Source organism: Camellia sinensis, unplaced genomic scaffold (assembly GCF_055761805.1).
Source record: "Camellia sinensis isolate YWXY unplaced genomic scaffold, ASM5576180v1 Unanchor12, whole genome shotgun sequence".
In the NCBI taxonomy this organism is placed as follows: domain Eukaryota; kingdom Viridiplantae; phylum Streptophyta; class Magnoliopsida; order Ericales; family Theaceae; genus Camellia; species Camellia sinensis.
The window spans coordinates 1,207,615-1,234,560 of NW_028128998.1; the positions used below are offsets into that span (position 1 = coordinate 1,207,615).

Sequence of the window (26,946 nt, forward strand, 5' to 3'; positions counted from 1 at the left end):
GACCAGCAGAATTAAAGATGAAGAAGCATTATTCTTTGGGAAGAGACTCAAATTAATTAAATGTGGAAATCTATATAATTTTCAAGTGTGCCTTATGAGAGCATAGTAGTTATTTATGTGCAACAGTAGATTCTTTCAAGTGATTTTGGGTAGCAACACTTTCAAGTAAATAACTTGTCACAAATTCATGGTTTATTTACTTTGTAATTCATTTTCACTATATCAGTGAGTGTGGTTGAAGAATGATGTGGCAAATATCAGTTACAGGAGTGACAATGCCTCCGATCAATTCCAGCAAATCTCATGACCTCAGTAAGCAATCTAAGCACTATCAAGTAGAGTAGTATTTGGTTGAGACTATCTTATCTCCTATTAAACTTAAAACTACTGATCCAAAGTTTGTTTTAAAAGAGAGCCTTAGTTTTTACGTGATACAAATTCTGTACTGCCTCTGAAGAATTAGCAGACTTAGGCAAAGCAGCTTTCACTAGCACAGAATAGTAAACCTTCTGGATAATTTTTTTAGATGCATCTTTGCCGGGTTCTTCAACCTCATCAATGTAAGCTACACGAATAGATGGATACTTGTGACAAGGAAATATGACAATGGTAAATTATGACAATCACCAAATCCACAAAAGACTATACCGGAACACATACGTTGTCATAAGCCCTAGAATGTCTTGTGCACGAGGATTTTTGTAACAACCCTCGTCACTGTTTACCGATTAACCACTGATTACTACTAAACCGAGACTGATTATGATTGGTAACTGAATTGATTGAAGTACTGAACTGACTGACTGAAATCTGGAACTGAATTGATTAAGTATATCTGTTTAATTGTATGTCTATCTGTTGACTTTTTGATTATCTGTTCATGCCTTTGTGTTTAAATTATGAATTGAAGGTCTTATCGGCAGCTGAATCTAAAATTGATTGATAATTTGTGCTCATTGGAATTTATATGATTTTATGGTGTATTTATCTAAAATGTGATTTGATATGATTAAATTGGATTAAAATGAGTTAAATTACAAGAGTTGGACTTAATTGCCATTTTGCCACCTAGTGGACTTTCATGAGCCTCTTAGTTGATCTCTAATGCTAAAATTACAACACTTCATCAGCCCATTTTTCTTAGACTTAGCCGACTAGAGAAAGAGAGCTAGGAGAAGGACTTGATTTCAACCAAATTGCTTGGAAACTTGGTAGAATTAAAGAGAGAATTAGCAAATTAAGCTTCCTCACCTTGTATTGGAGACTAGGTAAGGGAATTCAACCTCTCATTGTTGTGTTTAAGCTTGTTCTTGCATGGTTTTGAACAAAGTTGAAGTCTAGAGCCAACTTATGGCTCATATTGTTGAATTGGAGCTTAATTATTGCATGCATGGTATACTCTTGCATTTTAGAGCTTGTTCTTCATAAATTTGCCACATGCATGTCCATGTTTTGATCATAAACCATGCTTTCACCTTGTCTTTGAAAATATTGGCTCATTAGAACATGAATTGAAGCTTTGGAATGGTTTAAATTCATGCATGTTATGCTTAAATTATGTTCATGAAAATTGGTTTCAAATTGAGTTGAATTGATCTTCCTTTTGGGCCTTGATTTTACAAATTGAGCTTTGAATCATGTTATTCTATGTATTTACAAATGTTTTCCAGGAAAAGGGCCCAAAGGAATTGGTTTTAATGCATTTGAACTTGGTTTGAGCTTGGCAGTTCAAATCTGGGAATTCCAGATTTTGAACTCACGCTCGAGCGGGGTGATTGGCGCTTGAGCGTGAAATTCGTGCTCCCAGTACTTTGCACTATTTTGAAGTCCGCTCGAGCAGAATAATTGACGCTCGAGCGGGACTTTCTGTCTCATGCTCGAGTGGGTGTCGAGCGCCCAATCGAGCGTGATTTTCACCTATCCAGCACTTTTGACTGTTTTGCATAACACTCGAGCGGGTAAGTCTACGCTCGGGCGGAAACCTTTGTCTACATGTTCGCTCGAGCGGAGTAACCTACGCTCGAGCATGACCTCTGTTTTCTGAAAATTCTGAAAATGTTTTCTGAATGCGTCTTTGCATCCTCATCCCATCCTAGGCATTCTTAGGCCTAGTTTAAGGCATCTTAATGAGGATATAGATGTAGAACACACCGAGGCAAATTAGGGATTAAGTTATTATCTTTCCCAACTGTGTAGCTTAGTGTGTGTTCAATCTGTAACTGTGTAGGGTTGGCGACTGGGGACGCGCTCTAGCTTTACTATAGCCCAGAACTCTGTGAGTAACAACTGCGTAAAGATATGCTCAAAATGATTATCTTCTGAATAATTGAACTGTACTGCTTTCTGAACTGATACTGTTAATTGAATGAATGTATGTCCTATATTCTGAACTGTATTGTGGCATCCTTAGCAGCTACTGTTTACTGTTACTGATACAGAGATCTCTGTCGGTTCCCTTGTTGGAACCACTACTGTTTACTGATCGATGGCCATCATTTACTGTTTGGTCTTTTAAGACCTACTGTGTACTGTACTGTTATGCTAATGGATGTACCACATATGACTGAATCACTGATATACTGAATTAACGAACTATTTTCATTACTGTAAGGACATTCATTCTTAACCCCTTTACGCATTACGTTATTCACTAGGCTTTAGCTCACTGCTCATATATATATATATATATATATATGTAGGTGTACAGGCACCAGACCGTGGTTAGAAACGTCGGGGTAAGCTCCAGTTTTGTCAAGCCAACCACTGTGCCTCACTGCGAGGTTCCGAGCCTGTCAAGTTATGGCTTAGGGGTGTTTTAATTTCCCCGTTTGTCTCTGTATCTATTTTGTAGACTATATAGACTGTTACTGTACTGTTTAATAGGGATTTGGTCCCTGAACTGAATGATTGTTAATATGTACATACTGTTCTGTACTGTTTATGTATATGTATATGAACAGTCTTTTTGGCATACAGACTGTCACAGCTCATTGGACATTGTTTATTTACTATTTTGGCTTCCGTCATGCCCCTGTACTCTGTTTTACTGTATTACTGTTAAGCAGGCCTTCGGTAATCTTAGATTACTGGCCGGTTACGGTGCTAAACCCATAAGGGCGGGTTTGGATCATGATAGAGTGGTATCAAAGCGATACTTACCACGAGTTATAATGCACAAACGTGTCCAAATGAGCTATAGGATGTCCTAGAAAAGCGATTAGGGCATTACATGAGCATGAAAAGTGTGTGTGGTTATGACATGACTGAATAGTGCTAATGTGATAAACTGTTTAAGTATGCAACTGCTTATGTTTAAAATTGCTTTAACTGCTTATAGTGAAATGGATAATACAAGAACTGCAAATGAATCTGAATCCTCATCCTCTGAGGCAAGAATGGCAAGACTGGAAAGAATGATGGTACTAATAACTGAAAGACTAGATCAACAACAGAATCAACAGCCCCCACCTCCTCCTCCGGTACAGCCGGAACAGAATGTGAATGTTAATGATGGGGACATAATTGCTCTCACCCACAAGTTCAGCAAAATGAAATCGCCATCCTTCCAGGGAGGCCTTGAACCGTTAAAAGCTGAAGCATGGGTTCTCGAAACAGAAAAATTGTTTGAGCTTTTTCCGTGCTCTGAAGCACATAAAGTGCTATTGGCCACCTTTACTCTGCAAGAAGAAGCTAGAAGGTGGTGGATGCTTATCCGTGATGACAATACTGTAATGACTTGGGCTCAATTCAACGGAGCCTTCTTTGAAAATTACTTCCCTTAGTGTGTTAGGGACAGAAAAGTAACTGAATTTGAACAGCTGAGACAGGGCACAATGTCCGTTGCTGAATATGAAACGAAGTTCATCGAGCTTGCTAGATATGCACCACATATGGTTGACACTGACTACAAGAAGGCCAGAAAGTTTGAAAGCGGCCTTAATGTTGCAATACTCGACAGAATAAATGTTCTGAAATTACCGAATTATGTAAATGCTCTTGACCGAGCCTTGATGGCTGAATCGAACATCGAGGCACTGAAAACTAAAACACCAGCGTCTGAATGGCGTGGTAAAAGGTAGGGTTTTAAATTCAAGAAAGGCAAGCATAACCCATTGAACAAGAAACAGAATATGGGGTCAACAACTAGCCCTAGCCAAGGGAGTGCTTTCATACCACCCTGTTCTGAGTGTGGCAAGAAGCACAAAGGGGTCTGTTACAAAATATCTGGAGCCTGTTACAAGTGTGGCAAGGTGGGCCACATGGTTAAAGACTGCCCCTCTGCTCCACAAGCCAATAGTAAAGTTGCACCAAGCGTGGCAACATCAACTGTTGCACCAAAACTGAACCCCAAAGCTACCGAGAAAGAGCCCGTGAGGCAGGGCCGAGTGTTCGCCCTAGTACCGGGAGACGTGCAGAATACCGAGACCATTGTGTTAGGTATTCTCTCTATTTGTACTCAAAATGCTTATGTACTGATTGATTCGGGGTCTACGCATTCATATGTGTCGCATGCTTTTTCACGAAAATTGAATAGACCATTAGAACCCATGAATTATCTGTTAGCTGTATCATCACCCATTGGGGGATCTATGACCTGTGCATATATGTACCCTGCTTATGAAATTATTGTTGAAGATGCACATCTATATATTGATTTACTGCCATTGAACATTGATCATTTTGATGTAATATTGGGAATGGACTGGTTAACGAAATACCATGCTACCATAGACTGTGTAACGAAACAAGTAGTTTTTCGTCCACCGGGTTTACCCGAATTTGTGTTTAATGGGGTTGGAGTAGTACCTCCTCCGTATTTGATTTCATCTGTGAAAGCTGTTAAATTGATTAGAAAGGGGTGTAAAGGATATCTGTGTTCTGTATTGACTGTATCTACTAATGATAATGCTAATGTGAACAGTATTCCCATAGTCAGAGAATTCCCAGATGTTTTTCCAGATAATTTGCCAGGGGATTTGATTGACAGGGAGATTGAATTTACCGTTGATGTGATTCCGGGAACGCAGCCAGTATCTAAAGCTCCTTACCGAATGGCTCCAACTAAACTGAAAGAATTGAAAGTGCAACTGCAAGAATTGCTAGATAAGAAGTTCATCAGGCCTAGCACTTCGCCATGGGACACTCCTGTTTTATTTGTGAAGAAGAAAAGACGGCTCACTGAGACTGTGTATTGACTACCGTGAACTGAACAAGGTAACTGTGAAAAATAAATACCCATTGCCACGTATTGATGACTTATTTGATCAGTTACAGGGTGCTCAAGTGTTCTCTAAGATCGACCTCAGATCAGGATACCATCAGTTGAAAGTGAAGCCAGAAGACATTGACAAAACTGCTTTTCGAACGAGGTATGGACATTACGAATTTTTAGTTATGCCTTTCGGAGTTACCAATGCACCTGCTGCATTTATGGACCTCATGAACAGAATCTTTAAACCATACCTTGATGACTTTATTGTAGTATTCATTGATGACATACTGATTTACTCCAAAAGTAGAGAAGAACATGAACATCATTTGAGACTTGCCCTACAGACCCTAAGAGAATAGAAACTTTATGCTAAACTGTCCAAATGCGAATTTTGGCTTGATCATGTTATGTTTTGGGGGCATGTTGTTAGCAAAGATGGAATTTCTGTTGATCCACAGAAAATTGAAGCTGTAGTAAACTGGCCTAGACCAACAAATGTGACAGAAGTCCGAAGCTTTTTGGGACTAGCCGGGTATTACAGAAGATTTGTCGAAGATTTCTCCAAAATTGCCTTACCGTTGACTCAGTTAACTCAGAAGGGGATATCATTTGACTAGACTGACCAAAGGGAATCAGCATTCCAAGAGTTGAAAACTCAACTTGTAACTGCACCGATTCTCACCTTACCTTTAGGTACGGATGGTTTTACTGTATTTAGTGATGCTTCTCATAAGGGTTTGGGAAGTGTTTTAATGCAGAATGGGACAGTTATTGCTTATGCTTCCCGATAACTAAGACCGCACGAAAGGAATTACCCAACCCATGACTTGGAACTTGCCGCAGTGGTATTTGCACTGAAAATCTGGCGTCACTATCTTTATGGGGCGACATGTGAAGTATATATCGACCACAAGAGTTTGAAATATTTATTCACACAGAAAGAACTGAACATGAGACAGCGGAGATGGCTAGAACTGATTAAAAACTATGACCTACAGATTTTGTACCATCCGGGAAAAGCCAACACCGTTGCCGATGCACTGAGTCGGAAATCAATTGGGAACTTAGCCTATTTGCTTACCGGGCAGAAAGAACTACTTTGTGACCTTGAAAAATCTGAAATTGAAATTGTTTTACGAGAACAAGGTGGAACAATAGCTGTTATTTCTGCTCAACCAGCACTGATTGAAGAAATTAAAGAGAAACAACAATCGGATGACTTCTTGAAGAAGATCATCGAAGAAAGGGAAACTAAACCAAGACCGAGTTTCAAATTTGAAAGTAATGTACTGAAATTTCAAGAAAGACTGTGTATACCAAATGATTCTGAATTGAAAAGAAGAGTTATGCAAGAGGGCCACAATTCAAAATTTTCTATCCATCCAGGGAATACGAAAATGTATCAAGATCTGAAACTGAATTTCTGGTGGCTGGGAATGAAGAAAGAGATTGGTGAGTTTGTGGCAAAATGTCTTCATTGCTAACAAGTTAAAGCCGAACATCAACGACCTACAGGCTTGTTGCAGCCCTTACCCATACCGGAGTGGAAATGGAAACATATCACCATGGATTTTATTGTGGGATTGCCTCGCTCCAGTAAAGGTATGGACTCAATTTGGGTTATTGTTGATAGACTGACTAAATCTGCTCATTTCTTACCTGTTAAGACAATTTATAATGCGGACAAATTGGCTATACTCTATATTGATGAAATTGTTAGACTACATGGAGTGCCTGTGTCCATTGTTTCTGACAGGGATTCGAAGTTTACATCGAGATTTTGGCAAAGCTTACAGACTGCATTGGGTACTGAACTGAGACTGAGTAGTGCTTAATCCTCAGACCAATGGCCAGTCAGAAAGGACCATCCAGACTCTGGAGGATTTACTAAGAATGTGTGTCCTCGATTTTCAGGGAAACTGGGAAAGCCATTTGCAATTGGCTGAATTCGCCTACAACAACAGTTATCATTCAAGTATTGGTATGGCGCCTTTCGAGGCATTGTATGGAAGAAAATGTAGATCTCCGATTTGCTGGGCAGAAGTTGGAGATGGGCCTTTGCTTGGGCCCGAGATTGCATACGAAACGACTGAGAAAGTGAAACTGATACAACAGAGATTGAAAACCGCACAGAGCAGACAGAAAAGTTATGCTGATGTCAGAAGACGGGATAGAGAATACGAAGTGGGTGATCACGTGTTTGTGAAAGTGACACCGATGAAAGTCCAGACTCGTTTTGGAGTCAAAGGCAAGTTAGCGCCGAGATACGTCGGACCATATGAGATTATTGAGAAAATCAATCCGGTGGCGTATCAAGTTGCGCTTCCTCCTGAAATGGAGCATATGCACAACGTCTTCCACATTTCTATATTGAGGGACTACCTCTGGGATCCTTTCTACGTGATAGAGCCTACTCGTGTAGTGCTGAGTGATAACTGCACTTACGAGGAACGACCTATTTAGATTGTAAACAGACGGATCAAGAAATTGAGAAATAAAGAGATCCCGTTAGTGAAAGTTGACTGGCAAAACCATGGTGGCGTGTATGCCACTTGGGAGAGGGAAGATGACATGGCTAAAAGACATCCTAAACTGTTTCCGCTGAATCTTGTTTTCTTCCAAAACGAAGGTAACTTGAGTTTAAAGGACTAAACTCTTTTTAAGGAGGGGAGACTGTAACAACCCTCGTCACTGTTTACCGATTAATCACTGATTATTGCTAAACTGAGACTGATTATGATTGGTAACTGAATTGATTGAAGTACTGAACTGACTGACTGAAATCTGGAACTGAATTGATTAAGTATATCTGTTTAATTTTATGTCTATCTGTTGACTTTTTGATTATCTGTTCATGCCTTTGTGTTTAAATTGCGAATTAAAGGCCTTATCGGCGGCCGAATCTGAAATTGATTGATGATTTGTATTCATTGGAATTTATATGATTTTATGGTGCATTTATCTAAAATGTGATTTGGTATGATTAAATTGGATTAAAATGAGTTAAATTACAAGAGTTGGACTTAATTGCCATTTTCTCACCTAGTGGACTTTCATGAGCCTCTTAGTTGATCTCTAATGCTAAAATTACTACACTTCATCAGCCCATTTTTCTTAGACTTAACCGATTAGAGAGAGAGAGAGCTAGGAGAAGGACTTGATTTCAACCAAATTGCTTGGAAACTTGGTAGAATTGAAGAGAGAATTAGCAAATTAAGCTTCCTCACCTTGTATTGGAGACCTAGGTAAGGGAACTCAACCTCTCATTGTTGTGTTTAAGCTTGTTCTTGCATGGTTTTGAGCAAAGTTGAAGTCTAGAGCCAACTTATGGCTCAAATTGTTGAATTGGAGCTCAATTATTGCATGCATGGTATACTCTTGCATTTTAGAGCTTGTTCTTCATAAATTTGCCACATGCATGTCCATGTTTTGATCATAAACCATGCTTTCACCTTGTCTTTGAAAATATTGGCTCATTAGAACATGAATTGAAGCTTTGGAATGGTTTAAATTCATGCATGTTATGCTTGAATTATGTTCATGAAAATTGGTTTCAAATTGAGTTGAATTGATCTTCCTTTTGGGCCTTGATTTTACAAATTGAGCTTTGAATCATGTTATTCTATGTATTTACAAATGTTTTCCAAGAAAAGGGCCTAAAGGAATTGGTTTTAATGCATTTGAACTTGGTTTGAGCTTGAAAGTTCAAATCTGGGAATTTCAGATTTTGAACTCACGCTCGAGCGGGGTGACTGGCGCTCGAGCGTGAAATTCGTGCTCCCAGTACTTTGCACTGTTTTGAAGTCCGCTCGAGCGGAATAATTGACGCTCGAGCAGGACTTTCTGTCTCATGCTCGAGCGGGTGTCGAGCGCCCAATCGAGCGTGATTTTCACCTATCCAGCACTTCTGACTGTTTTGCATAACGCTCGAGCGGGTAAGTCTACGCTCGAGCGGAAACCTTTGTCTGCATGTCCGCTCGAGCGGAGTAACCTACGCTCGAGCGTAACCTCTGTTTTCTGAAAATTCTAAAAATATTTTCTGAATGCGTCTTTGCATCCCCATCCCATCCTAGGCATTCTTAGGCCTAGTTTAAGGCATCTTAATGAGGATATAGATGTAGAACACACGGAGGCAAATTAGGGATTAAGTTATTATCTTTCCCAACTGTGTAGCTTAGTGTGTGTTCAATCTGTAACTGTGTAGGATTGGCGACTGGGGACGCGCTCTAGCTTTACTGTGGCCCAGAACTTTGTGAGTAACAACTGTGTAAAGATATGCTCAAAATGATTATCTTCTGAATAATTAAACTGCACTGCTTTCTGAACTGACACTGTTAATTGAATGAATGTATGTCCTATATTCTGAACTATATTGTGGCATCCTTAGCAGCTACTGTTTACTGTTACTGATACGGAGATCTCTGTCGGTTCCCATGTTGGAACCACTACTGTTTGTTGATCGATGACCATCATTTACTGTTTGGTCATTTAAGACCTACTGTTTACTGTATTGTTATGTTAATGAATGTACCACATATGACTGAATGACTGATATACTGAATTAACGAACTATTTTCATTACTGTAAGGACATTCATTCTTAACCCCTTTACGTATTACGTTATTCACTAGGCTTTAGCTCACTGCTCATATATATATATATATATATATATATGTAGGTGTACAGGCACCAGACCGTGGTTAGAAGTGTCGGGGTAAGCTCCAGTTTTGTCAAGCCAACCACTGTGCCTCACTGCGAGGTTCCGAGCCTGTCAAGTTATGGCTTAGGGGTGTTTTAATTTCCCTGTCTGTCTCTGTATCTGTTTTGTAAACTGTATAGATTGTTACTGTACTGTTTAATAGGGATTAGGTCCCTGAACTGAATGATTGTTAATATGTACATACTGTTCTGTACTGTTCATGTATATGTGTATGAACAGTCTTTTTGGCATACAGACTGTCACAGCTCATTGGACATTGTTTATTTACTATTTTGGGTCGTGATAATTTCCAGATCGTTTGTCAATCCCATATTGTTGACATGAGACCACGTATGTAAACTTCATATTGGCCACTGCTTGACATTGTGCCCACAATGACCTTTCTTCTTTAATCTGATCCTCGTATTTAATTCAACAGCCTTGTAGCCTTCCATTAAATCTGATCATGGGTAGTCATCAAGTAACAAAAGTGCATTCAGAGTATCTTGATGTATAACAATTTTTTCATTCAAATAAAAAGAATACTAGCATTTTTATTAACACCAAAGTGAAGAGCTGTATAACATCAATGATCCCAAATTCTCCAAATGGACGAGCAAGTACCTTCATCCTTGGCCATATCAAGGTAGGCCCGAAGTTCTAAAGCTTTCCGGTAATACATCATGCCTCTTACTGGCATTTGTAATAATGTGTCAGTGCAATGAAAAATGAAAGGATGTGCTAATAGTAAGATCTTGGAGCTACAGAACACACTCTCGCCACATACACAGACAACCAATGAAAAAACACATGCAGACATGCATCTAAGCACGTCCACACACTAAAACAAACAGCTTACCAGTCCTAGTCAATGTTTGGCCTCTATATGATGCCCAAAGGCGTAGTTTTTCTAGTTTGTCTTCTTCAAGTTCATCTGATCATTTAAATTCTTCTTCATTGTCGTGCTTTACTCGCTCAAGAAAGTTGTTCCATTCATATGCATGACCAATTTGCTACCACCAAAAAAACAAAAAATGCTTGAAATGTCTATTAAAAAAACACAATCCACCAATGTTGCCCATAATGAAAATCTAAGCAGGAAAAATTTTCTGCAGGTAAAAAAGGATGGAAACCCCATCTTCATTTTGCACTTCCAATTCGCGTAGAGAGAATAGCACCTCTTCCGAGTAGTAAGGCGTCAAAACACTAGGAGAAACATCACCGCAACACATACAAAAGAAATTGATTATCAATAACATACGAGAAAAAGATTCATAGTAGCAGATAATAGCATACAGCATCTAGTCATTGTACAGAAGAAACATGCATTCTTATAGGGGCTTCAGAGGTTTCACTGCTAGGCCACACATTGTACAAAATATTTAGGCCTCGTTTGGGTAGTTAATATTTTAGATTAAAAGTAAAAATGCCACTAGAAAATCCCAAAAGCTAAAAAAATCTCAACTCATACAAAAAGGTCAGAGATTTCTTTCAATTCACTCCACTTCTTGCGTATCTTTTGGTAAGAAGTCAAAAAGTCATTCCCAAACATATTTTAGACAAAAAGTCACTTCCCAAATGATCCCTCAGTGCTTAGTTTTGAAAATTACAATAAGAGTACAAAATACAAACAAGTACAAGACCAACAAATCAAGCATATACAACACACATGTACAAGGAAAACTAAGGTTACATGCAAAAGAACTCGAAAAACTTACGAGAAGGAAAGCATATTGCGGACTTTAGGTGCTGAAGGCATGTCCATAAACAATGAATTTGAGAAAAATGAAATGCGCCTTCGAGCTTCTAGGTTTGATGGTACGTCCATTGCAGACTCCTTCACTGTAAGCAATAGATCGAGCCGTTTGATCTGGAGAAATGCATCAAAGTTAACAGGTACTACTTTTATTTTTTATTTTTTTTGAGAGGGGGAGGGGGGAGACGGGAGGACGAATCAATAGGTAAATAGTTTGAAATTAAAATTTGTCATTATGATATCTCCACCAATCACCTTCTCTTTCCAAGCTTCTGTTTCTTGAACCGGAAAATTTATTGCTCCAGCAGATGCAAATACTTGATATTCAAGGGGGACCATCCCCTCATGTCCTGATCCACCATGGATAGAATCTACCAAGCTGTTGAAGAAAAAATGTAACCAACATCAGATGGCATCAAGTCACTAGTATAAAATCAGGAGCAATCACATCAAAATGCTTCACCTGTTATGTGATCTTCCATCATTATGTCTCTTGTCACAACCTCCAACATGTCTTGGAAAAGAATCACAACCTGATCCATGTCTGTCTGCTTATTCTCTAACTGCAGAAATGAAACTAAATCAATGTGAACACTTCATAAATCCCATTAACGAGTCACATAAAACAACTGCCATGATATTGCAAAAAAATACCAAGTACTTGATAAGCTTGACGAAGTGGTCATAGAGGCTAGGAAGACCACCCATATTGTATTCAATTAATAGCTTGCCTTATTCTATATGTTTGTCAACCTCAGTTAATATATATTCTATAACCTTGGAAAGGCCATTTGGACAAATAAAGCATTATGATATAACAAAGCATCAATATGCAATATGTATATCCATTTCTCAATCAAAATTATAAGAATGTAATAAAACTTACTCTTTTTCGCGACCACCCTGAACCAAAATCTTAATAATGTTTTGAAATGAAGCATAGCACTCACGAACAGCACAAGACATATAGTCGTCAGCTTCAATCCTCTTTTTCAGTTCTCTATCCTTTCCGTTGCTGTCCTTAGCCATGTCCAACGCTATTGGGATCTAGCCAAAAGACATATATAGTCATCAGAAAATTATGTTAAATCGTGTTACCCTTGAGACAAAGTTTAGTAAGTTCTCAAAGATTCCATCACAACTACTAATATGACCAAAGACTTGCACGTTGCTTCCACCCACTGATCATCAGAGAATAAGTTTATTAAGTGAATCAGAAAGCAGCTACTCGAGACCTTCTGCAAAAAAATTCCCTATCTTTGCAAGCCAATCCAATGATACACTTGCCTATCCCTGTAGAATTTCTCTACTTCGAATGATCAAAATTATTCTCAAACATGTTTTTAAAATGCAACCGTAACCATACATAATGGTTTCAATGGTTACCACCACCCGTTATGGCTGCTATAGCGGTGTGATAGAAATTCACAGCCGTAACAACCACCACTGTTATGTAAAGGCCGTAGTCCCCGTTATAACACCATTACGACCGTTGCGCTTTTTTTTTTATATTATAAATTTTGTGTTAGGCTATTTTTCTCTATTTTCTTTTTCTAGCTGTTAAATTTGTACCCCAAAAATAAATAAATAAATAAATAAAACTTTAGCAAAAGTCTTAGATTGACGTGTTTTGAATGTCCAATTTTCAAGTTCTACAAGACTTGAGTTGCTCTCAAGGTTAAAATGACCTTACTTCTCTCTGTCTTTTTCTTTTTTCAAACTTTCATTACTTTGTTTTATTGAAAAGCTTTCATTATTTTCTCAATTGATTCTTTGAATATTAACTTATATCTATTTGCTCTTAGGTCAAATTTATTGAAAAAATAAATAAATAAATAAAATTGGATGTCATGTTATATACTATTACAATACTTCCATTTTTGCAACACTTCCAATTGGGAATTTCGCAACATTTCCATTTTAAACAAATTTGAACCATGTGACAAACCTTGCTAGCAAGCAAAAATGGAGGCCATTGTATGAGGTCCAACTCACGGTCAGCCCAATATGGAACAAGCAACAGGTCCATTTCCCTGGAAATGATACAAAGTTATACATACTACAGCAGAATATAATAAGATTCAGAAGAAAAAAAAAAATTTCTCAACACATGTTAGGACACAAAAAAAGTTTAGATCGTAGGAGTCAAACAACATAAAAAAAAAATAGGTGTGTATTATTGTGCAAAGTTTCACACCCATGATTACCTATCACTTATAAGATCCTCCTCTCTAAAATTGTTGATTATTGTGTTCCATAACTGAGCAAATCTTGCTGCTGCTTTTTCATTGCTTGATGGGATCTGAAAAAATTTATTAGATAAATAAAATTGAAGGAAAGGAATTCCCATATTTTCTAGAGAGTAGCAAATAAAATAACCTGAGCAAAGTTCCGAGAAAAAGTGGACTTCAGCAGTCCTTTCTTTTTTGTTGGCTCACTCTTTTCCTCCGGAATTAAATAGGCATTAAAAGCAGTAGGCAATGATTGAAATCTGGACCTTAGCATTCCTAAAGTTCGAATCTGCAAGCAACAGAGGTTACGGAAATGGAGATGCGTTGAAGTAATGGTAAATAAAATTGAAGAAACCCCATACATCATAAAGCTTCAAATAAGTAAAGAACAATAAAGAGACTCAAACTACAAAACCATAAATCATGCTTAAGCAAATCCATAGACTGCTGTTTAATATTATGCATACTAATGATTAAAAGAAATTCAACAATGTTTTTGCCCACAATGTCCTCACGTGGACATGCAGATATGAGCTTGTGATAAATCACATTCATAAAAACACGTGTATATCCTTATTAGTTCTTTTTTGGTTTGGCATGTACAATTTCACTTCCAAACCTGCATATATATAGTTGTATTACAGTTTTAGATTTTGGAAAATAAAATCATGTTAATTTTAAAAACATGCATCTCCCATTGTATTTACACATCAAAGCTTCTTGATACCCATTAGCTATAGCCAATTATCTTGTTCTTCTCAGCACAAAGCACAATTATCTTCATCCTTACACATTCAAATATTGCAAAGGTTGTCCATAATAACCCAAAACAACACTAGCCCATCACCAATATGGGCATCCTTCTATAAACATCTTTACACTTCCTGCAAATGGAGAAACTATTATACTCTGTACCTTCATTCTTAAAGTGTAGCTAACACATTTGGAACAAAAAAAAAAGAAAAAAAAAGAAGCAATTTTGGATATATATATATACTTATATAATATATATTGGGGGACATATTGTTAATTCTCATTTTAAATCACTAACAGAAGTAACATAACTCATTGGACTCTCCCACAGATTGGAACCAATTTAAGTACCCTTATTCAGGTGTGCAACTAAAAGTGCCCATATTCAGGTGTTCAACTAAACTGAATCATGTATTCTTCTCACGCGTAGAGGAATCACATGACCAACATTGGATTTCAATGCAATGAACTCCAGGATGTAAAAAAGACACAATTATGTAATTTAAAACCCTTTTCCCCTTCATTTCTTTGTTTATTTGTTTTCCCTTTCTCTCCTTATTTTTCATAATAGGAGATATCACTCAAGTTAATAACAAACTGCAAAAAATTGGGACCAAAGCAAATGTCCCAAACATCTAAATACCTAACATGAATAAGAATAACCAGTAAAAACAACAATGCCATACATATCACAGTACATTAGGCCAACCTTAAAATGTAGAAATCATAAGCTAAATATTGTATCCTCTCCAGTAGAAAAGGGATAAAGAACCATATAACACTGTCAACTTCTTCATGACCAAATGATAATGGATAAAATTGAGAGGTAAGACAATGGTTAAAAATAAGGTAAAGACCAAAAACCAAACTTCCAAAGCAATACCTGTACAAGACCATGAAGGGTCAATTTCGCCTCGTTATCAACATAAATTTCCATTGGCTGAAAGGAAGGAATGTCACAGTAAAGCATATTAGAAGCCTTCCTGAAGGTAATGGAATCCAGCACGAAATGAATGATGGATGAATATCCCTTCAATCGAGATTCTAGTCCATCTGATGTCTCCTTGCAGATATTCTAACTCACAAGAAGCAAGTCCACTGTTGCTCAACATATATACTATTATGTAACCGAAAGGAGCCACATATATACTATTAAAGATGAAACCATTTTTTCTTTCTTTTGGGAACAAAAAATGAATTTGAAAACAAGTTACTACAAATGAATATAAAAAATGCAAGATAAAATAAGACACATTGACACCCTATACTTTTTTTCCTAATGATTAAAATATTGTCAGCCTAACCATCTAAAACAAATTTAATCTTAGCTTCCCATGACCTATTATTACTTAGCAATTCATACTACACCTAAACCCTAATTGATCCACTTCCTAAACGTGTATTTCTAAGTAACCTGTATTTCTCTGTAAAACATACAAAAAAAACCTTTACATAACATTGAGTAAAAACTAAACTAAACACATCATAACAATTTGTAATGTAACCAAATTAATATCAAATGCATTTCAATATCCCAAATTTTATTCAAATATCCAACAATACTAAACATAAGAATCCTAGAATGCGTCTAACTATATCCAACAATCCCAAACATAATAATTCCAAAAAGTATATAAACATTCAACAGAAAAACCTATAAAACGAAACAAAGAAAAATTAAATGAATGCCAACGTGCAAAACGATATATATCACTACTGAACCACGAACATCCAGCACCAACCTGTGAACAAAAGGATAAAAACATGAGTATTTTATTAATGCATTAACTTCAACAATAATATACAAATATAGTTAAAATTAATCAGAAAATTGTTGTGAAATTATTGTTTTATCAAGCTATTGTATACAAAGGTTGTAATGCTAGGATTGTAATACAAAGTTTATATAATTTTATATTGTTGACACATGTTAGGATTGGTTAAATTAAGTAAATCAATTTAATGAGGTGTCAAATTTACCTCTATTTCAACCGAGAGAAGTTTCATCCTCCCCTACACCTGATGCATCCTCCCCGACATTGTTGCTTGGAACTAACCCCAGAATGTTTGCTAGATCTATCCCATTTTTTGCTGCCAACATTTGAATGATAGTTTGCATTGTACTCATGTTTTCAGCTTGGTCAAGTAACTGCTTTCCTTGGTCAGCTAATTGTTGTCGCTGGTCAACTAACTGCTATTGAAGAACAATCACCTCGAAGTTAGGAGCCTCAAAATGTGTAGAAGATGAAGTACTGTCCTTACGGATCCCGTATCCCTTCAAGTAGACCGACCTCTTCCCAAGTACTTCCCTGGAAATCTGCTCCTCAGACAATGGATGTGTGACACTAGGTTGAGATTGCTCAGTGATCTTTGAAACCATAGTGGGCTATGAATGAAACATAAATAAGCTTAAAACATAATATCAAAATGCAAACATTTATTATTGAAATTGAAATAGTTATGGTTATATCATGTTCCTCAGCTGTGTTATTTATCCACATTCCCCCATGTTGGTGACGTTTATGGGTGTCTTCGAATAGTTTCGTAATAGTCGGTTTGCTTCCTTGTACCTTTCATTTCATTAGATTTTCTAGTCAATCAATAATTTTGTATTTATAATTTAGTATGTTCAAATTTGTAAATCTACACTTACAATGATAGATGCTCACGGTGCAATGATCTCGAGCCACTCATATGATTATACTTCACACAACCTCTCGCTTTCATCGCATTCTCTGACTTTACCTACAAATAAAAAAAAAAAAAGGTATTAATATACAGGAGGATGCTACTTTAGTAAATATTTTTATAAATACCTTCCAATCATCAGTTTCCCACAGATTGTCAATCATCCATTCCCAATCATCTTTTGTACAAGGATATAGTATCTGACTTTTGAGGTCAGATACATTGTCTTCTTTAAGGGATTTGTAGTGTGTGTGTAATCTACTTTTCCATTCATTGTACAAAGTTTGGCACTTATGATCAATAATACATCTCACATCCACATCATTATTGTAGTCCCCAAAGTCAAAAGTTTGCTGTAATTGGAAATAATAAAATTCAATATATTTTATATATCATTGCGATTAACATAAATAACATGTTAAATATATAACACATATATTTCAAATTACCCCAACTCCTGTAACAATGGACTCTCTTAACCCACAGGCAATTTCTAGCCATCCATCATTTCGGACTGGGGCATGAACTCGAATTTGTTGACCAAGAGCAGCTGCTAGCGGTGTGGCGTAATCCCCTTCTATTGCTTTGGTCAAACGGTTAAGTGTAACGGGTATTCGATCACCATGTTCCTTTCTAATCTTCTCCACATTGTTTCCTCGGGTCGGTCCTCGTACACGTTTCTTGCCCAAAACTGGAATTGATGCTATTATGACCAAAATTTTATTCAATTTAGTCGACATAAAACATGAATGCACTAAATAAATATTGAGATAAGAAATTATCATTTCATTTAAGTGGTCATTTATTTCTCACCTCCACTGTTAGTCACAGTACATGGACTTGAAAGGTGGTCAGGTTGAGTGGCGAAGGTAGGGAGCTAATCGGGCCTAGTATGTAAGGCGGGAAGATGGATAGGTTGGGGCGAGACCTCGGGTGTGCTCTCTGAATGATTAACTTGTGCAGCTACAGGTCGTCTCGGAAGAGTAAGTGTATCTTCATAACAATACTTCTCTTTTCCCTAGGTGTTTGTGAAGCTATTAGGCGAGCTGCACACCTATTTGTTTTCTTACCGGGACCCATATGAATATCCTGACATAATATAAAAAAGAATTGTTAGTACATTTTCAATAATTTAAGGTTGCTTAAATAACTAAACATACCACAAGTAATATAACAAGTGAAAAAAATAGAGAAATTACTTTTTAAACACACATTTATTACCTCAATCACTTGAGAATCAAAAGGCTCGCCATTATCACTTGAAGAACTCAGTCCTTCATCATCATCAAGTGGTTGATAGTCCTCGTCATTATCAATTTCACCCACCTTTCTCTTTCCCACCCTACAACTTTCACTATTGTCCTTTTCAATATAACCAAACATTGAATTCTTGAGGGACTTTATCCCTAGAGCATCAAATCTGATTTTATTTTTCTGGATTGTTTTTTTCCTATCCTTCTCATATTTCGTCATCTTCTGGACTAAGCCGCCGGGCTTCATAAATGATTTACCGTTTCTGGACATCTTTGTAACTGTACATATGGTATATAATTAAATGAAATGAAATAAGAAACAATGCTATGAAATTTGAAAAACAATGCCGTGCAATGTAAACCAAGCAATTTATTATTAAATTATAACACTTGTCCATATAATTAAAAATCAAACACTACATATCATAATCTATATCAAGATCTATATCAGGATCTGCATCAACATCAGGTTGGCTATGCAGTTCATCATCTTCATCATCATTATACTCTATGATTGTGTCATCCTCATCATCATTGTGAACTAAATTCTCTGCCATTAGTTGATCATTGAACATGATCTTAGGATCCATATCATCCCTGCTGTATTGAACATCATTATCTTGGATCACTACCCCAACACCATCAGTGGTTTCATCCTGTTGAAAAGCATCATTAGAGACATCATCCTGCTCTGGTATATCCCATACTCCCCGATGCTTAACACGTTCAACGACTCTCCTTTGTTAGTATCATTGACGTAGAATACTTGTCTTACCTGACTAGGTAGAACAAATTGGTCATCTTTATACCAAAGTCTTGTAACATCAATACTTGTGGCATGTTCATCGGAGTATATTCTATTCTTGTGATCGGTGTCATACCATTCACATTGGAACAAAACCACTGTACCCCCATGCAAGTATTTCAATTCCCATATTTTGCACAAGTAGCCGTAAAAATTAATTTGGTTCCCATTATGGTCCCCTTCTACGACCAACCCACTATTTTGGCAGGTACGACAATTTTCACGGTTTCTAGTATGGAATCGAATTCCATTGTAGATGCACCCAGAATAAAAGTAAATTACCGATCCAAGACCATTTGCTAATGACCACAATTCGTCAGTTGCTTCAGGTGACCCTTTCGTTCGCATATCATTCATCTACATAAAACACCATGTAACAAGTGTACTAAGTTAATGTGAATTGAAAGTTTTAACAATTGTATTCAATTATTTTCTTTAGTATATCTTACACGATTTTTGAACCATTTTGGAAATTATTCTCGTTGTACCTGAGTTATGTCACGTCCTTGTAGATTATGTAAAATAGTCTTCTGCTCCCTACCCAAGGAAATGTGATATACGTAATTAACATTGAGAGTTCAAAACAAAATGGAACGATTATGCATAAACGTAATTAAACTTAAATACATACTCAATATATGGCTCCACCTCAGAGCTATTGTACAACACAAACTAGTGAGCCATTTCTCGTTCATTTTGAGAAGGGTCAAGAGCCCTTGTGATAGATGAGAATAGACGAGCATTTTGGGTGAAGACCTCCATCCCGGGACCACGTTCACCACCATCATTATTTCATTCAGGTTTATCAATCCCTTTTAGGTACATTGAATAAAAAGTAAGACACTCTTTGACAATGTAAGCCTCAGCAATAGAACCTTCTAGACATGCTCTATTACTAACATACCCTTTCAAAGTCCCAAGAAACCTTCAACAAAAATTGAGAATGAAAATTATGCTTCTTGATGCAAGAAAATTACTTCTTAAACAATAGTCTTTTATCGGTGGATTTTTGCACAATAGTTTAGTTATAACAAATTAATAAATAACCATATGTTCATAATGATTACCTTTCGATCAGGTACATCCATCGATATTGCACCGGTCCAGCAAACATGGCCTCACGGGGCAAGTGAACAGCCAAATGGACCATCACATCAAAGAAAGCTGGAGGAAAATTTTTTTCCAACTTGCAAAGTATGAGCACAATTTGTTCCTCCATTTTTTCCAAATCAGTCTGCCTTAATGTTTTTTAGCACAATTCTTGGAAGAAGTTGCCCAACTCAAATAGTGTTGTACAGATCTCCTTGTTCACAAAACCACGCATGCCAATTGGTAGAAGTCGCTGAAGCAAGACATGACAATCATGACTTTTCATGCCTGATAATCTTCCACTTTTAGAAGTCACACATCTTGAGATGTTTACTGCATAGCCATCTGGATAACTAATAGACTTCAAGAATTCACAAAAACCATCTATTTGTCGAGAATCCAATGTGTAGGCTGCCCGAGGCTTTACAACGGATCCGTTATCTTTCCTCTGTAGATGCAATTCTTGCCTTATGCCCATTTCTTGCAAATCATCACGTGCTTTGTATGTGTACTTGTTTTTCCCATCTATGGCCAACATCGTCCCGTAAAAGTTTTTACAAATATTCTTCTCAATGTGCAGGACATCAAGATTGTGTCGGAGGTTTAATTTCTTCCAATCCGGTAGCTCCCACATTATGCTTTTCTTTGTCCAATTCAATTCTTCAGACTCTCGTGGTCTTTTCTTGTTGGTAGGATCCTTTCCAAACTTGACTTCCCGCAATTGATCCAATTGAGCCATTACTTTTTCCACCGGTAAATCCAAGGATTTCTTTCTAAGCTCAGTTAAACCATCAAACTTCTTGTCTTTCCTCCAAAGGTGGTTATTAAGCAAGCAAGCTCAATGACCCACCCACCCAATCGTACTGATCAACCTGCGTGACAATGGATTATCATTACAAGGAGGGCAAGACAAATAACCTTTAGTTCTCCATCCGGATAAGTCACCATATGCAGGGAAGTCATTTATGGTCCACATTACAGCTGCATGCATCCGGAAGGTCTGTTCAGTGGAGGCATCATAAGTAATCACACCATTCTCCCATAACTCCTTCAACTCATCAATCAATGGCCTTAGGTAGACATCAATATCAATCCCTGGTTGATTACGTCTAGGAATAAGCAAGAACATTATGAAAAATGGGGCCTTCATACATCTCCAAGGTGGGAGGTTATAGGGCATGAGTATGACGGGCCACATGCTATAGGAAGTGCTCGTGTTCCCAAAAGGGTTGAACCCATCGGTGGGTAGGCCCAACCAAACATTGCGAGTCTCCTGGGAAAACTCTAGATAATGCAAATCAAATTCCTTCCACTCTTTACAATCAGCCGGATGCCTCTCTACACCATTATCCACACGCTTATCACTATGCTATCTCATGTCTTTTGCCGTCTCCCTAGACATGTACAATCTTCTCAACCTAGGTGTCAATGGGAAGTAACGCAATATCTTGTGAGGGATCTTCTTACCCTTGCTATCATTTACTCTGTACCTAGATGCTTGACATGTGGGACATTTTTCCAAGTGAGCATTCTCTTTCCAGAATAGTACACAATCATGTTTACATGCATCGATGGGCTCGTACCCCAAGCCCAAGTCATGTAGTAACTTCTTGTACTCGTAACACATGGCCTTCTGGTAAGAATCACCTTTGTATCTCCAAAACCTTGTCAAAAGACTTATTGCTCCACCTATTTTCTACCTTCACATGTAGCATCTGAATAAAGAATGATAACAAAGTATCCGAGTTTTTGCAACCTGGGTACAAGCAACATTGGTAAGCATCTAACAATTTATCAAAATGTCGTACATCCTCTCTTTCTAGAGTATCACCCTCCATAAAATTCCCCCTCTCATAGTCCTCTATCAGTTCATCATATTCATCTTCATCCTCGTCATTCTCACCATTGCTCTCATCAAGGTGATTGTGTTCTGGAAGTTCACCGTGTTTTAACCAAGTGGTGTATGATACTATCATCCCACTTATGAGCAAATGAGCCATCACACTATCATACTCCTGCTTATAAAAGTTACAACAATTGATGCATGGGCACTTAATCTCCCTAGCCTTACCCAAATGAACCTTTGCAAATTCAATAAATGAGTTCACCTCATCTACATATGGCTGATTAAATCTATCAGAAATTAACATCCAACTCCTGTCCATGTCTGATCATAAGATAGTAGTTAATATCAATAGGACACAACCTTTTATTTTTTTTTATTATTATTTATTTATTTATTCTTTAAACATGAAGACAAAGTAGTTAATATAAGTGTAGAGTGACGCATCATCGTCAATAAAGGTGTGTGGAGAAGTGGCTTGGAAATACTCTTCGAATCCTGGGAGACACTAGTGATCCTCAGCTAGTCACCTGAAAAGATACAAACACTCCGGTTGGGGGTGCCGGAATTAGCACTCCGACGGACAAGTTAGTTCAAACACTCAAGATAGCTTGTTTACCAAATTTAGTGAAGTGATTCTTACATACCTTTCTATAACCGTTGTTCCTGTATTTATACCTGTTCTTTTTGGTCCTCGGGGCCAGGACCTACTTTTTAATCATTGTCCTTTCTTTTATTCGGCCCTAAGGACTTACATTTATTCAGCGCATATATTATATTCGGCTCCCCACTCTCGTAGGATACAGCCGATTAATATCAGTCTTCCAATGGTACGCACCTTCTGATTTTTCCATGTATTCGGCTCCCACAATTGCCCCCCGAACTCCCTATCGACGGAAGTTAATCGGCGTGTTTGGTCTTGAATTGGAAAAATTAAAAACAGGTCAGGCGGCCTCGCGTACCCCAATATAGATGTCAGGATTCGCACACCTTTTCATTCATCATTACGCTTTCCCACCTCAATCATGCGTCTTGCATTTATTGTGATTTGAAATTTTAGTCCTTTCGAATGCATAGTTCGTCGAGTATTCGAGACTCTTGGACTGCCAGCGAATATCCCTTCTCTGACTCGCATTTTCTGCAACTCTTCTTCGTCTACCCTCATCTCCCTTGCTCCTCGTAAGTCTTCTTCTCTTTTCTTTGCAATCCTACTTTCTGTTTATTATTTTCATTTTGATGAACCCTTTATTCCCTGTGAAAATGGCCAAACACTTGAAAGACCTCCTTTCTGAGGGTTGTGTCTCCGGATTCCGGCGACACTTTTCCATCCCCGCCGATGTTCATCTATCTCTAGTAACGGACAACACTCTGGATATGGAGAGAGAGGATCAAAATTCAATCATCTTTCCTCTCCTATCCATTGCAGAGGGCGGGGTCCGTTTTCCCCTACATCCATTCCTTAGGGCCGTCCTCCACTATTGGGGTCTGATTCCTTCTCAGCCCAACATGAACTTTTTTCGAATCGTAATGGGGATCGTAGAGTTGAACCGGCGCCTCAGGATCGATCTTGGGATTCTGGCCATCCGGCACTGCTATGCTTTAGCCAAATCTTTCGGTTGGCTTGGGCGGTACTTTCTTAGGGCCAAGGATACTGACCATCATTTGGTAACCATGCTCGCCAGTTCTGGCAAGCGTGTGGATGACGTAATGGTCAATATCCGAGGGAATTGGGAATTTGGCGAAGGCGAGGGTCGCCTAGACCCTATTCCTAGATGGAGGGGTGAACCAGGTTGCCGTGTGTCTCGTTATGTTTACTGAACTTTTCCTTTACTCGGCCTTCCCTCTGTGTTTAACCCTTTGTCTTTGCCGACAGTATTTTGAAGAAGATTCTGGTTTCTACCGACGACGCGGTCCTTGCGCAGGTTGCGACTGCACTTGGATACTTCGGCCGTCCAAACTTATAGAAGCAAGGGAGAGTAGCCCACATACTTCTTCGATACGAGCCTACTTACACTACTTTTTCGGCTGCTGACAATATTCCAATTCCATTCGGTGATCGACAGCTTGCAGCTCTTATCTTTCCTAGCTTCAAGAGTCTCAGACAAGTTAGTCTCGAAGCATCTGACTCGGGGCAAGACGTCGAGCCGGTGGTAGCGGTAGTCGCTGAACCAGACAGAGAGTTCGCTGAGGAGGCCGAAGAGGTTGACGAGGCCCTAAACTCGGCGTTTGAGGCAGCCAGACGTAGTCACCCTACCTCGCCGTCCACTTTGGGTCGGGCAGAGTTTTCTTCTGGAGATATTTTTAGAGGTTTGGGAGATCTACCTGGCGATTTTTTTGAAGGTATGGCTGGGGAAAGCCTTACGCAGATGGCTCGAAAGAAAAATGCCGAGCTTATGGCCGCTCGAAAAAAGGCCGAGGCCGCTCGTTTTGGACCTGCCTTGGTTGAGTCTTTCGAACCCGTTATTCAAGAGCCGTCTAAGATTGTTGCAGCCAAAACGGCGAAAAAGGTTGAACAACCGGTCATTGATGAACAGTTGATTCCGGAAGAGCGGGGCAAGCGTAGCGCCGAGGGAGAGGCCGGTTCAGAAGATAGTCTTGCCGACAAAAGGCCTCGCTTAGAAGAATCGGACGTGGTTGTTCCTTTTATTGTTCAGCCAAAGATCAGAGGCACGCCGATTCCCTCTGGCGCATCCATCATTACCAACCCGGCGGTAGCCTTGAGCCTAGCGGCGTCAGTCTCCCTACCAGCTGATAAGGCATCCTTTCATGCCGTGCCAGATTTGGTGGCCATAGCCCTATCTGCGCAGTCGGCCCTTTTGGTAGGTGAACTTTGACTTGTTTTGATTTTGGTTGCCTATGGCATCTAACGATCCCAACTCGTTTTGCAGACGGTCGGCAGGATCGCTGACTTGGGCTGCCGCCTATACGATGCCCTTGAGAGGATTGACCGTTTGCAATCAGAAGTGGTCGATTAAAAGAGCAGGGTTGAGTTTGAGATGATGAGGGCTGCTATAGAGACTGCGCGAGCCGAAACCAAAGTGGAAAGGGCTCGGGCTGCCGATCAGCTCCATTCTGATGCCGAAGATAGGGTGAACGCGAGCAAAGAATCGCTTAGGCTAGCCGATGAGGCGCTTAACAAGATGGAGATTGAGTTAGCAAAGTTGAAGGCGGCCAAGGAAAAGGCAAAATCTGAGGCTTCTGCCGCATTCGAAGCAGGAAAAGGCTCCACCGTCAAAGAATACGTAGATGAAGTCCCCAAGTTTGAGAATCGAGGGTTCAAACACGGGTGGCTCAAGGCCCTTGATGCCGCTGGGGTTACATTGGCCTTGCAAATTCCTTATGAGCAGGTGGACGTTGAGCCACTTGAGTCTGACCCCGAGGATTGATCTGGGAGTCGTTCGAATTTTATGAAATGCTTTCCCTTTTAATGTATGTTTTTGTTTTTAGGACTTTTGTTGGTTCTGAGTAGTTTTCATGTATAAATTGGCTACTGTCTGCACTCAATTTATTAATGAAAATTATCTTCTTGTTTCACTACTAATGCGCAGTTTGTGATGTTATGTTGGTGTAGAATGTTTTTCTTTCACTACTTTAGATAGAATGATTACTCTGTTGACCTTTCTATGATTGAATATCATGGCAAACTTATCATTCGTATGCTGAATAGTTCGTTGGTATTATGCTGAAACGATTCATGGGCCAGCTGGGGCATTTAAGCTGAGTATATTGATAAATCTATCACGACCTTGCCCCAGGCGCTGCATGATCATTCTAAAGTCGATTCATGAGCCGGCTGGGGCACTTAAGCCGAATAGATTGGTTAATCTGCCCTTGCCCCAGGTGGTGCATGATCATTCGGGCGCCGAAAAAGACGAACTTAGGAGTTTTGTCGACGATTCATGAACCGGCTGGGGCACTTAAGCTGAATAGATTGATTAATCTGCCCTTGCCCCAGGAGGTGCATGATCATTCGGGTGCCGGCGGGTCTATCCAGTCGGCGCCGGGCGATTGAGGTTTTCACAATTAATGAAATTGCCTCGAGGGTGCTGCCTCTGTAAAGGATAAATGATTAAGGGTACAACTTTTATGAATACAGTAAACAACTGACTCCAGCTTTTGAAGGTATCGTGTGAATGTCGAACAGACTTTTCTTTAATAGTAGAGGGGAAACGAGTATGCTAGCTGAGCTGGGCGGAGACATGCATTGAGGTGTGACCCTTCGCGCACAGGGGGTAGGAGTTCCAGGGATCGAGAGAGGCGTCAGTCTCCTCGACATCAAAACAGGTCGCTCAGGCGGGACAAGCAGTCGCAAGGCAGATCTTTTCAACCTCGAGTCGAGAGGGGATCTGACTCGAATCCGTGCCCATTAAGCTTTGCGGTATTTGTGGGGAATAGACCCATGACAGAGGCGGACTCGATCGTTTGGGACCCAAATGTAGCGGTCGAGTTTGCTCGACAAATTTTTCCTCCTGAGGTTCAGCAATCGATGGCAGGTCATCAGGACTACAAAGTATTTTGCGAAGGCATTCACGGGGCGGTGAAGGGGCTTTACATTGCCTATGAAATCGGCATGCGGTTACGCGCTGCCCGCTAAGAAATTGAGAAGAAAGAGGAACA

At 39.0% G+C, this 26,946-nt stretch overlaps 1 protein-coding gene and 1 non-coding gene across 2 annotated transcripts; both read right to left on the minus strand.

Moving 5' to 3' along the window:
• Nucleotides 1-404: 404 nt before the first annotated feature.
• LOC114275184 (callose synthase 3) lies at nucleotides 405-18,863 on the minus strand. The gene is made up of 20 exons (XR_014358036.1): nucleotides 18,561-18,863; nucleotides 18,410-18,428; nucleotides 17,789-18,042; nucleotides 17,468-17,692; nucleotides 16,864-17,037; nucleotides 15,535-15,726; nucleotides 14,746-14,832; nucleotides 14,047-14,187; nucleotides 13,875-13,969; nucleotides 13,616-13,700; nucleotides 12,550-12,714; nucleotides 12,322-12,444; nucleotides 12,133-12,230; nucleotides 11,923-12,049; nucleotides 11,630-11,781; nucleotides 10,771-11,117; nucleotides 10,536-10,604; nucleotides 10,217-10,371; nucleotides 657-694; nucleotides 405-584 (listed from the first exon to the last, which is right to left on the minus strand). It is a non-coding gene; the product is annotated as a callose synthase 3 (transcript).
• Nucleotides 18,864-20,646: 1,783 nt separating this feature from the next.
• On the minus strand, nucleotides 20,647-22,651 carry LOC114297146 (uncharacterized). Its single transcript, XM_082911700.1, has 3 exons — nucleotides 22,134-22,651; nucleotides 21,405-21,595; nucleotides 20,647-21,290 (listed from the first exon to the last, which is right to left on the minus strand). The coding sequence occupies exons 1-3, from the start codon at nucleotides 22,649-22,651 to the stop codon at nucleotides 20,647-20,649; spliced, it is 1,353 nt and encodes a 450-aa protein (XP_082767826.1).
• Between the last annotated feature and the right edge of the window lie 4,295 nt (nucleotides 22,652-26,946).